We start from the raw sequence: 13284 nt of genomic DNA, 5'->3' as shown, positions 1-13284 counted from the left end.
ATCTATAAATGAATATAAAGTATATTAACTATCAAAATATTAAAGTTCGTGTGTGTACCACTTTAAATTATCCCATTTACCCTTTGGGAAACAATAATGAAAGATGATGCAAATTAGCAAGTGCAGCTAATTATCTACCCAGAGAGCAGGCACTCTTACCCCCCAGAGGGTAAGAATACAGCATGTCACCATCTTCCTCTTGTCCCTTTTGCTCCCACTCATTACTGAAGACTTCCCATTAAGGTCTCCCACAACCACTGTCTTCTTAAGTAATCATGTGCAACCCAACTGGACTGCGTATGATCAGGTGTGCATAATGATGCTCTGAATCCTCTAGACCAGGTTAAATCATGCTCATCATCTTCTGTTGGAAGATGGATAGATATATTGTAGATTTTTAGACAGATTTCCGTCAGAGAACAATCAAAATAAAAAGGGATATGACTCAGCTAATGGGAAAAAGATGATTTATATGAAACACATCTCTCAATAATGTTAGATAAAAGAAGTGTAACCATAAATAACCAATTGTTTAAAATACTTAAAATAAATTACAATAAATTTATTTCTTAATATATTTTAGACCCATTTTTTCAAAATTTTCAATAATAGTGACTTTGCGTTTCTCACATAATTCTGCATTTTGTTTAGCTCTAAGCAGACTGCACTGTCAGACTGCCTGTATTTGAATCCTTAACTACCTGGTACCAACTGTATGACATTGGGCAAGTTACTTAACCTCTCTGTGCCTATATCACCTCATCTGTAAAACAAGAATAATAATAGCTCCTTGCTCTTAACATCAGTAAAAAAAAACTGCCTGATCCCTAAGTGGCTTATAAATGTTAGCTTTTATTTTAACTTATAATTATTAGTTTTGACAACTCGTTTTATAAACCATATTTCTTTCTGCTAAGTTAAAGAGTTTTAGGCCATGAATTAGTCTTTGAAAGTCAGAATCCTTGTTATTACAAGTTTTGCTTAGTAGATATTTGAGGAGAAAATATTGTTCTACTTACAACACAATTTGTCTACCATTTCTTAGCACTACCACTGGAGGTGTTTATGTTTTACAGCAATGTTCTAGGGACAGTGTGAATAAACTTGATTATTGTAAATCCCTGTGCTCTTATGCAAGTGCATTTGAGTTGATTACATCTTTATCTGACTAAACTCTTTGCTGAGTCATTCTTTTTTAGATAGAATGTTATTTTTAGTAATGGATCATTATTCTTCCTCCTTATCTGGTATTGTATCTTCCTGACACACATTAAGGGCAAATGTGAAGAGCTTTTCTGAAGCATTATTCAGAAAATCAGAAGCTGAAGTTGGTTTATATCAAATTCAGTTGAAATTAAGTAAGAAAGATACAGTGCCTGTGTAGGCAAGATTTTCTGCAAGGGAAAGAACTTCCCATTTTCATCTCTTTGTATCATTTTAATGTTGAAAGCACCTGATTTTTAGTCAGACTAAAGGACGTTTTTCTCCTAGCTTAATTTTTAATTCCTTTAATCCTCAATGAGACTTTATGTCATTTCTGAGGTAGCTATAATTTGAGATTCAAAATCATGAATCTATTTTTCTTTTTCCTTTTGCTATTTTTAGATGATTTAAATAGTATTTGTTTAGGATTTTGTGGGGAAGCACAGAAGAGAGTAAAGAATGCAGGATAGGGCAAGGGAAGGAGCTGGGCAAAGAGAGGGTTTCAGGAGAAATTTAGGGCTCTAAGAGTGAATTGTGAGGCACCTGGGTGACTCAGTTGCTTAATTGTCAGCCTTTGGCTCAGGTCATGATCTCAGGGTCCTGGGATCAAGCTCCCTATCAGGTTCCCTGCTCGCTGGGCAATCTACTTCTTCCACTCCCACTGCCCCTCTCCCCTGCTCTGCTCTCTCTCATTCACGCTTTCTCTCTTAAATAAATAAATAAAATCTTAAAAAAAAAAAAAAAAAAAAAGTAGGGTGCCTGGGCGGCTCAGTAGTTAAGCGTCTGCCTTCGGCTCAGGTTATGATCCCAGCGTCCTGGGACCTATGGAGACCCGCATCGGGTTCCCTGCTCAGCGGGACGCCTGCTTCTCCCTCTCCCACTCCCCCTGCTTGTGTTCCCTCTCTCTCTGTCTCTCTCGTTGTCAAATAAATAAAATTTTAAAATCTTAAAAAAAAAAAAAGTGAATTGCATTAGAGGATTTTCCCTCTTTCCATAGGCAAGGAGTTAGGCTGCCACCCTCACATCAGTAAGTTGATGGCTATGTGCCACCAGTACCCTGCAGGGCTGAATGTCCATGTGAAAGACTGTCTTATTTGCTAGACCTTCTCAGTTCCAATAATCGTTGTTTCTATTTCTCATCAGTCATTTACCAGCCACATGCAGAGGTATTTCACCAATATAATTTCAAACTCAAAAATAATTGTCTGACCAAAACCACCTTCCTGCCACTTCTGCCCCTTCTTTTTTTCTTACAAACTCGGCTTCACCTTCACAATGACCTCAGTTCCCTTCTCCCACTTCCTTCTCACCTCTGTCCACTCCCCTCAGTATCGCTTACTCCCACAGCGAGCCTGGATCACATGGCCAAACATGACCTTCAAACCCTCATTCTTTTATTGTATTGTATTGTATTGTACTCTACTGCATTGTATTTTAGACAGAGAGAAAAAGCATGAGCAACAAAAAGAGGCAGAGGGAGGGCACCTGGGTGGCTCAGTGGGTTGAGCCGCTGCCTTCGGCTCGGGTCATGATCTCAGGGTCCTGGGATCGAGTCCCGCGTCGGGCTCTCTGCTCGGCGGGGAGCCTGCTTCCCTCTCTCTCTCTCTGCCTGCCTCTCCGACTGCTTGTGATTTCTCTCTGTCAAATAAATAAATAAAATCTTAAAAAAAAAAAAAAAGAGGCAGAGGGAGCAGACTCCCCATTGAACAGGGAGCCAACATGGGGCTTAATCCCATGATTAAGATCATGACCTGAGCTAAAGGCGGCTGCTTAACCAACTGAGCCACCCAGGCACCCCGGCCCTTTATTTAGGACACACTGCACCTTCTTACCGTTTCATACCCGTGGTTCATTTGTGTAGATTGCTTCCTCCAAATGGAATGCCAGTTTTGTCTTCTTGGCCTGAAAAAACTCCTTTCTACCTTTCAAGAACTATCTAAAGTGTCCTTTCATTTGTGAAGATTTCTTTATCTCCCTTAGTGAGAGTAGGGTGCCTAAGGGGGCGTTTGCTGTTTGGAAGATTCCCATCATCCATTTTACTTTTCTCACCATCCCAATTTCCTTTTGAGGAAATAAGTGTTCCCCACTGGATACATTCTTACAGGAACGTGATAAGAAGGCTTATCTTCCCTAATTAGACCCATCAGAATCATCTTGGAGTCTGGAGTAAAGAAGGGAAGATCCTAAAAGGACTGGATCTCAATCCATTCTGTAGCAGCCTCTGTCTCGGCTTCCAGAGAGCTTTGATTCCTGACCCGACTCCATTGACTATGAGATTTCAACAGCCTCCCAGTAAGTTCCTTTTGCTTAAGTCAATCAGATTAGGTTTCTATTGCTTACAAACAAACAAGGCTCCTGTACTCCCACAGTGCCTTATTACAGAGTGCCTACCATTTTACAATGGCATTGCAATTTTTGGGAAACCGGTCTGTCTCTGCTACCAGGCTGAGACCTCGTCTCCATTATCTTTGGAAATACAACATCTAGCATTGTGTCTAACACATGATAAGTGTTCAATTCATATCAGTTAAATGGACAAGTAAATGTATGAATGACAGAGAATAAGTTGTTTCCAGCTCTTTTCTTTTTCATTAATTCCTGCAGCAAACAAGTGGGCCCGTTTTTGTTGCTTCTATTCCTTATCAATAAGAGGATTCTTTTCTTTTCTTTCTTTTTTTTTTTTTAAAGATTTTATTTATTTATTTGACAGAGAGAGATCACAAGTAGACAGAGAGGCAGGCAGAGAGAGAGGGAAGCAGGCTCCCTGCTGAGCAGAGAGCCCGATGTGGGCCTCAATCCCAGGACCCTGAGATCATGACCTGAGCCACCCAGATGCCCTTTTTTCTTTTTTTTTAATAAGAGGATTCTTCTTCATGAATTTCACAACAACAAGGATTAAGGAATAGATTTGATTAGAGAAATTTACAGTAGGAGGGTCTGCAAGAAAAGGCATAGCATCCCAGTTCTTCCATCATCTCACAGAGAGGTGAGCTGGGTTTGAGGATTGCTGGACACATGGAAGGTCTGCCTACTAAACTGCCTACCTTGAGTATAATCATGAGAAAGTTACCTTCTCAGAGGTGGGCTACTTAGGTACCCAGCTGCCTGGGAAAGTCAGATGTCCAGCACCTGGAAACATTGGAGGACCATGGGAAATTATGGTCCTTCCTGCTTTTAAAAGGTAGCCATTGATCTGATGGGAAGCTGAGCTGGGTATATCCCTTCCCACAGGGAGAAGGAGCAGCTTGTTTTCCAGGCAATCCAGAGTTGGCATCTGTATTATTTTGCTAGGGGTATCATAATTAAATACCACAGGCAAGATGGCTTAACAAGCAGAAATTTATTTTCTCACAGTTCTGAAGGCTGGAGGTCCATGATCAAAGTGTCAGCAGGTTTGGTTTCATACTGAGATTTCTCTCCTTGGTTTATGGATGGCCACCTTCTCAGTATGTCCCTACATGGCCTTTTTTTAGTGCTGTATGCCCCTGATGTCTCTTTCTCTTTTTATAAGGACATCAGTCATATTGGCTTAGGACCCCACCCTAATGACCTCATTTTAACTTAATTATCCCTTTAAAGATCTTATCTCCAAATACAGGCACATTCTGAGATGCTGGGAATTAGGACTTCACAATTCATACTGTAATAGCATCCAAGATAGTTATGAAATAATAATTAAGACTGCAGAAGTAATAACATGTCAAGAACTCTTACAAATATGTCTCTGACAAACACTGAAATACAAAGTCATCTAGTTGAAGCACTTCCCATATTTGCTGCTGTATGAAATACTGCTCTGGCACACCTACTCTGCCCTCTTTTACTCCTAAGGGTCATTCCCACCACTTTCCCAGTCAGCTTAGATCCCTTATCAGGACAGAACACAGGCATCCACTAGTTGGGTGTTCAGAGGATTCCAGATTCAGGAAGGTCCTTTATAGCAAGCTCAGAATGGTCTCCTCAAGTCATTTCCTAACTATGCTTTCCTCAAATTTGGAAATGGTTAAACCATAAAAAGGAAATTAAAGGGCTGTCAAGATAACTTTATCTGACAGTTGAGCACTCTTATAGTAAGGAAAACTTGTATTTCAATACATTTGGGAAGCCAAAAAAAGAATTACAAATTAAAGTAAAAGCCGTGAGTAGAAATCTGTAGTGTAAATCATTTCTCATATGTATATGCATGCACAGACAACCTTTCAAAATGTATTCTTGCTCTTTGAAAGCATGGTAATAGAAGCAGTTGCTATTCCAAACACAGATTAGTAGGTTATTCCTATTATTTTTCCTCTCTAATCATGACTATAGGTAGCATATAACTCAAAGCAAAAATTAAATGCTAAAAGTGTCTGGTGTTACTGAATTGATTGGATAACTTGAAGCATTCAAAATAATTGCAAATTAACTTTTAAGTTAAAAACATTTTTTTAATTTAAAAAAGAACAACTCTGATGGTTTGTCAGGAAGAAGAAAAACAGGAACCACTTAAAGATCTTTGTGGTTTTGTTAATGAGGCATCAAATCTCAAAATGCCTCTTTTAAAATGGTTTCAGGCATGGTTCACCTAATCAGAGGTTTCACTGAGTGTCATAATGGACTTCAAGAGGCACTGTGCTGTGATGTGGAAGGTATTGGGGTGGGGGTGTACACGCTCGCTCTGGGGGTAGAATGAGGGCTATAAAGCTGACTCTTTTTCCAAATAGCTTCCCACACTGTACACTGATAACAATGGCTTGAAAACTGTGATGTGTTATACAAATGTATGAGAAATACTATTATTGTAGCAGGTAAAATTCCATTACTTTAATTTCTTTAAATCCTAAAAAAGTAATTCTTTGTCCCCATTCCCAAAAGGCAAGTTGTTATTGGTACTCTTTCTGTGTGTTTTCCCCAAGGTCTTAGAAAGGTTGTCAGGGAGGAAGAATGAGCCTTGGGGGGAGCAAAATTTTCAGGGAGATTCTCTCCTCCAATCCTAGATGTATGCTACTTTTCTAGGAGATGCCCATTGCTCAGGTCCTCATGTTGTCTTGGAATCTTATAGTTCTAAGGTTTATGGTCAATAATCAGACAAAGGAGTCTGAGAGATGAGATCTTGGTGTCTAAGATCCTTTCTTTAGGGTACACCAAGCAGTCCCTTTCCCTAGAGGCCTTGCTTCCCACTTTGTATTTGCAGAAACTTGCATCTCTTTCCCAGACTAGAATCATCTCTCTCCCTCCTACCATCAGAAGCATCTTAATATCTCCTCCAACCTCCAGACACTTTCACAGAAGACAGGAAGAGGATAATTTTTGTAGTAGCTTCCACATTCTGACTAAAGGCAAGGTGATCTTGAAATACAGAGGTTAAAAAATAAGGGGAGCGTAAAGGAGGAAACATTTTCCCTCTATTCTTCTAGGTTCTTTTGGCCGCTTTATTAATTAAATTGACATAAGACAGCTCAATGGGAGGAAAACATTTAATTTCATATATGTGCGAAACTGAGCCTTACATGTCATCTTTTTTTTTTTTTTTTTTAAGATTCTATTCATTTACCTGACAGACAGAGATCACAAGTAGGCAGAGAGGCAGGCAGAGAGAGAGGGGGAAGCAGGCTCCCTGCTGAGCAGAGAGCCTGATGTGGACTCGATCCCAGGACCCTGAGATTATGACCTGAGCTAAAGGCAGAGGCTTAACCCACTGAGCCACCCAGGTGCCTGGAGCCTTATATGCCATCTTTTTTTTTTTTTTTTAAAGATTTTATTTATTTATTTGACAGACAGAGATCACAAGTAGGCAGAGAAGCAGGCAGAGAGAGAGGAGGAAGCAGGCTCCCTGCTGAGCAGAGAGCCTGATGCGGGGCTCAATCCCAGGACCCTGGGATCATGACTGGAGCCAAAGGCAGAGGCTCTAACCCACCGAGCCACCCAGACGCCCCCTTATATGCCCTCTTGAGCTAAGAAGGAGGTAAGGGTCTGGGGCTTCAATGAGAGGGAAGATAATTCACAGGAGGATGGGAAGAGCAAATGTTTGGTATATAAATGATTGTCATACCATGCAGAGACATTAGGGCAGAGAGGAAGTTGAATAAATATTCCCTGCCAACCTCCCCTCACCTTACCACACCTAACCCATACTCTTCATATTTATCTCCAATAATGACTCTCTTCCTGAACCAGGCTTTCTATCTAAACTCCTAGAGGCAATTAAAGAGGAGGTAAAAAGCTCTTCCTGAGTCTTTTTGGCCTTGATTGGATTCAGGTCAAAATAATCCACATGCCAAAGTGGCACATTTGGGGGAGGTTCATCTGAACCTTTTCATGAGCAAAACCCAAACTAATATGGCAGCACATTATTTTAAAAATATAAAACATACAAATAATGTTATTTTTCCTTGTTTGTCCATATATAGTAAGAAAGCAACCAAAGCAAAATTTCACAGATGAAGGAGAGCAGCTGTTTAAGATGGGCATCAAGATTCTCCAGCAGTCCAAAAGCCAAAAACAAAAAGCACAGTAAGTCTTTGTCCAATTACCTAAGCCAACTTAATTTCCTGGCTAAGAAAAAAGAACCATCCAAAATCTAGTTTGTCATTAAAAGCTTATTGGGATAACAAATAAATTTATTTGCCCATAAGCTTTTCTTTTTAAAAGAATCAATTGATGTTTAAAGAATCCTAAAATTATCAGCCTAAACAAACCTAACTGAATGTGAAATTGTGGTCCCAACACTTTAAGTGAAATGCACAATTAAGGTGCTAATCTGAGTACTCAGGCAAAAATATTCTGTTTTGAGTTTATTAGGTATTTCAAATGAAATAAGACATGTTACTTGAATTAGAGAGGTTGTTTTAGAATGCCTTTTTTGTTGTTGTTTTGTTTTGTTTTAGATTTTGCTAATTTATTTGTCAGAAAGAGAGAGAGCACAGGCAGGCAGAGGCAGAGGGAAAAGCAGACTCCCCGCTGAGCAAGGAGCCAGATGTGGGACTCCATCCCAGGACGCCGGAATCATGACCCGAGCCAAAGGCAGCTGCTCAACCAACTGAGCCACCCAGGCATCCCTAGAAGGCTTTATTCTGCCTAACTCAGCATTTGTAGGGTACTTTATGGTTTTCAAAGTTTTCATGTATGTGATTCCATTTTATCCATTTTATCCCCCAAACAGCCTTATGAGTTAAGAAGAACTTCATTTTCCCCACCTTTAAACAGTTAGGAAGAGAGATTCAAGGATGTTAAAGTGAGGTGATCACAAATACACAACTGGGAAGTAACCAGTCGTGACCACATGGTCTCACTCCATATTCATCATTTCTCTGTTCATTTGCCTGAGCACTCATTTGTCTACTTTGTCTAAAGGGGAGGCAGAAATATCTTGTCCCCCCAGTAGAGGGACACAACATGAGGTCACCCCTCAAGTCCCTAATTAAAACCTCATTGAGATCAACCCCAAGTTCTCCCATTCACTGGCTGTGTAATCCCTGTGCAAGTTACTTAACCTGCTTGTGTTCTGGATAGTACAGTTAGGCTCTTAGAACAGTGCCCAACACATAGTAAGCAGAAGATAAGCATTTGTCTTTATCTCTAGCCCTCTAAATGGTAAGCAGAAGGTATGGGAGAGAAGAAAACAAGTGTGTCTTGAAGCAGTAACAAAAAGAATGGGCTCCGGACCTCCAACAAGGAGACAACTTTTGTTTGCACACAGATCAGGCATAGCTGCTCTGGGGGAAGCATCCCAGTGCTGTGGTAGGTGTCCTAGGCAGGGCAGCAGAAGAGTTCCTGAATTCTTTCTTAAAGCTCAAACCTTCCCAGAAGAGCATAAAAGTATAGAGAATAAAGGGGCATTTCAACTATGAAGAACTTCATTTATTAAGTGCCTTCTTTGTTCTACTTATTGTTCTGGGCAGTTATGTGTAGAATAGCATTCATTGCTCACAATGATATTGTGAAGCATAAATTGTTATCCCCAAATTTCAGAGGAGGAACTAGAAGGTCAAAAATATTCTATAATTCTCCCAAAGTGACAAGAAGAAGGAAGTAAAGGAATTGGTCAGCTCTCTAAGGGAAGTTAAATTAGAAGTTCCTTATAAGAGCAGAGGAAACCATCCCCTGCAAAACCTGGGTTTCATATTGAGCATCTCTGGGGGCTGTCATGATGAGGATGGGGTTTAATCAGACCCCCAAAATATAATCCTGCCTTATAAGGAAGTCTGCTTACTCAGGTGCTCACGGAATGGATGAGTAAGAACAGAGAATTCTCAACCCAGACCAGCTAGATGAAAGACCAATGAAATTCTGGAAAGGGTTAGGATTAGGTTTCAGATTAGCTCTATAGCAGATGAACTCAAGATGAGGGGCCCACTGGGTATGCCCTTTTTTTTAAATTTTAAGATTTTTTTTATTTATTTGACACAGCAAGAGAGGGAACACAAGCAGGGGGAGTGGGAGAGGAAGAAGCAGAGAGCCCCCTGAGCAGAGAGCCCAATGTGGGGCTCAATCCCAGGACCCTGAGATCATGACCTGAGCCGAAGACAGCCGCTTAATGACTGAGCCACCCAGGCACCCCTAAGTAGGCCCTTTTAAATGAAAGGAAACCCGAGATTCAGTCCAATGGGACAAAATCACTCTTGGAAGCTCCCAAGTAACTACCTACTTAACCTTCATGGGTACCTTCCCCTTTGGCTTAAAGAATGGGGAGAAAACCCATCCATGAAAGCAGACTGCCCAGCAGTGAAGGAGCCTTTATGCCACCTAGGTGTGATTCAATCTCTGGCTATTCTTGCCCAGTGTATCCTTGCCCAAGAGTGCCAGAAAAGAAGCTTTTTTTTTTTTTTTTTTTTTTAAGATCTTGTTTTTAAGTAATCTCTACACCCAACATGGGCCTTGAACTCACAACCCCAAGATCAAGAGTCACATAATCTACCAACTGAGTCTTCCAAGTACCCCAAGAGCAGCTTGTTTCTGCCATAGCATAGGTATGTGAGAGGGTGCATAATGCTGAGTCCCCTGACCCTTCTGAATTGACAGAGAAATGAAACAAAATCTGCTCATAGCAAGAGATTTCAGGAATTTGTGGGAAAACTGAATGAAATTGCTCCAAATATCAAGACAGTCTGCTCTTCTCTTAAGCCAGTTACACCCAGTCTAGCCATCTTGAAGATTCTGGTCAAGGTAAAGAAAAATGAACACCCTACTGACTACAGAGGAATCATTTCTCTCCCATTCATTCCTCAATCCTGTGTCCTCTTTGCTTCACCACTTCTTGTATAAGACAGAGGTGCTACTAGTCCTTTTGGCTCATCCACATCCACATTGTGACCCAATTCATTCATTCATTCATTCAGCTATAAATTGTTTAACAAGTCAGTGCTGTTAGAAGTACAGATGTTAAGCAAGCATACGTCAGGGAGTCAAGAAGCCTCAGAGATAACCAGGGTTAGCTGTCATTAAGAATTACACCCCCCCACCCCCTACAACACAAGCAAAGAAGATTTGAAGATAAGCTCCTGCTCTACACCAAGTTTCTGATGAGTCCTAGAGATGCCTTTAGTCTCCTCCTTCCCTAGCACCCACCTTAGCATCCAGTAGCAGATACTTTAGGAGTTACCCAGATATCTAACTGAACTTTCTTTTGAGGATCTGCTAATTCTTCCCAGTTTCTTTTACTTTTTCCCCCTTGGGAAAAGATCTTAATCCTACCTAATTTACCAACAACTTTCTTCAGCGCTGGATTCTGTTTCTAGTATTCCTTATATCAGCTTGGACTTTCATGACAAGGGACCGAGGTATCCACTCCTCCCTTAAGAGTTAAAGACACCTAGATGGGTTGGTTTTACAAACCTTTGCTGCGTCCTGGGATCACTGAATGTATATACTACTGTCTCCTGCGGCCCATCAGATTTCTCTGTCCTGGTCCATGTGGGTGCCCTTCTAATCCCAGCAGGCTATGTGGTTACAGCAGCAAACCATGTAGCAGAATAACTTCAGGGAGTCTGTGTCTGATTTCTAGCCTATCTCCAAATGCCAGACATTTGCATCCAATGACTTTTAGACCTTCTGTTTTATTTGCCTTCTGGTCCCTAGAATATTAGCTTGCTCTGATCATGGTTAATTTCTTGCTTGACCTCCTGGCTTCTTTTGTTCCACTGGAGTCTATTCTCTGTGTTGCCATCCAAGACCCTAAAGCCTGTGTGGATAACAGTCTGAGCCCATTCATTTCTGCTCCAGCCACCAAGAGCAAATTATTTTATCATCAGTGTGGATAAGCAGTACATAAAGCTGAGTCTCCTGATCCTTCTGAGCAGCAAGGATAGATTTGTGTATTTGTTCCTGTATTTGAGTCAAGGTCACTGGTAGAGGTTAATGCTTTCTGTTCTTACTGCTACCAAAAAGGAAGTTATAAAAGTAAAAACAAATCCCTTGGGGCACCTGGGTGGCTCAGCCGTTAAGCGTCTGCCTTCAGCTCAGGTCATGATCCCAGAGTCCTGGGATCAAGCCCAGCATCGGGCTCCCTGCTTACTGGGAAACCTGCTTCTCCCTCTCACACTCTCCTTGCTTGTGTTCCCTCTCTCGCTATCTCTCTCTCTGTCAAATAAATAAATAAAATCATTTTTAAAAATTTATTTTATAAAGTAAAAGTAAATCCCAAAAGTACTCTTTGTCTCTGACACAAGTTTTGACCTTGCAAGGCTCTCCATTACTACCTATTAGGCAGACCAGGTCCAGATGATTTCTGAGTGGGACTCAGATAATGCAGTGTAAGTCCGTCCTATGGCATCTATATTTATAATCATTAAATTCTCACACCGGTTACCCACTAATTACAGAACAATTACCATGCTAAAAAACTTCGGAATTTATGCAGTAGTCCTAAAAATAATAATAATGGCAGCTAAATTTATTGAGTGCTTGCTATGTACCAGGTCCTATGCCAAGCACTTCATGGATTATCTCATTGAATCTTCCCAACAGCCCTATGAAGTAAGGGCTATTGTTATCCCCACTCCATAGATGAGAGAGGAAAAAATAAGTTAAATAACTTGCCTGAAGCTCTCAAACTAGTAAGTGGTGGACCCAGATTTTGAACCAGACAGTCAAGACTTTAGAGTCCTAATAACCACTGGGTTTTATTTGGTTATTGTTTTTCCACACAGTCTGACTTTGCATGTTGAGGAATATGTTCTATTTTAGAGAATTACTTCAGAATATAGAGGGACTCTTGTTTTCATGATAGTAGCTTCTAGAAGCGACACTCCAATTTTGATTATTTTTTATTACGTTGTTTTATATTTCAGAGTTCATTTTGTTAAACAAATATTCATATAATGCAGGTGGTCATGGGAGAGTTCACTATGTTAGGACAAGTGTCTCAATTTTTCACTTCACTTGGTGAATAAGCTTGAGGCATGATGTATCCTATATATTTCTTCCTTTCACCAGCTTCACTATTTGCCAGATATATCTGAAATTATAATCTTAGATAAGGTAGAGCTGAAAAAAAACCTACTGACCCGTAGATGTGATGGACTTCAGCTAAACGGTATTATTAGTAGCAATAACAACTTGATCCTACTTGCTGGAAAGAAGTAGTGTGAAGGAGGGAACAGAAAAACATTTTTGATAATCAAACCTCTACCTTCATATTTTTGAAACAGAGCCTACGTATTCTTTGCCAAAGCAGCTGACATGGGAAACATGAAAGCTATGGAGAAAATGGCTGATGCTTTGCTATTTGGAAATTTTGGCATGCAAAACATAACAGCGGCTATCCAATTATACGAGTCCCTAGCTAAAGAAGGATCATATAAAGCCCAAAATGTGAGTTTTGAAAGAAGAGTAAGCCTTACGTAGCTACATCCTAAAATAACTATAGACAAAGAACATGTGAAAGGAGTTTAGCAATCATATTCCCATTCTACTGCATGAACCCAGACCTAGGGAAGTTACAGTAACACTGAAATAGTGGGATCAGGGAGGGGACATAGCAAGAGAACTGGGCAAATTCTTCTAGTTATATGGGTGACTGTCAGGAATGGAACAGAACTGCTCTCTAATTCAGCTTCCTATCTTATGTCCATGGGTGTATTTAGAAATGATTTAAGAACTCTG

The 13284-nt window shown here is 40.4% G+C and overlaps 1 protein-coding gene across 4 annotated transcripts in view; it reads left to right on the top strand.

Moving 5' to 3' along the window:
* Positions 1-13284, top strand: part of SEL1L2 (SEL1L2 adaptor subunit of ERAD E3 ligase) — a 113436-nt gene that overhangs the window by 41501 nt on the left and 58651 nt on the right. For all 4 annotated transcript variants that reach the window (XM_032351441.1, XM_032351439.1, XM_032351438.1 and 1 more), the window contains 2 exons: positions 7593-7695; positions 12831-12993. In XM_032351441.1, coding sequence (XP_032207332.1) covers positions 7593-7695; positions 12831-12993 — 266 coding nt within the window. The remainder of the gene's footprint in view (positions 1-7592; positions 7696-12830; positions 12994-13284) is intronic.

This window comes from Mustela erminea, chromosome 7, assembly GCF_009829155.1.
Source record: "Mustela erminea isolate mMusErm1 chromosome 7, mMusErm1.Pri, whole genome shotgun sequence".
Lineage (NCBI taxonomy): Eukaryota > Metazoa > Chordata > Mammalia > Carnivora > Mustelidae > Mustela > Mustela erminea.
The sequence above is the reverse complement of the archived record's forward strand: the minus strand, read 5'-3'. Positions and strand labels throughout refer to the sequence as shown.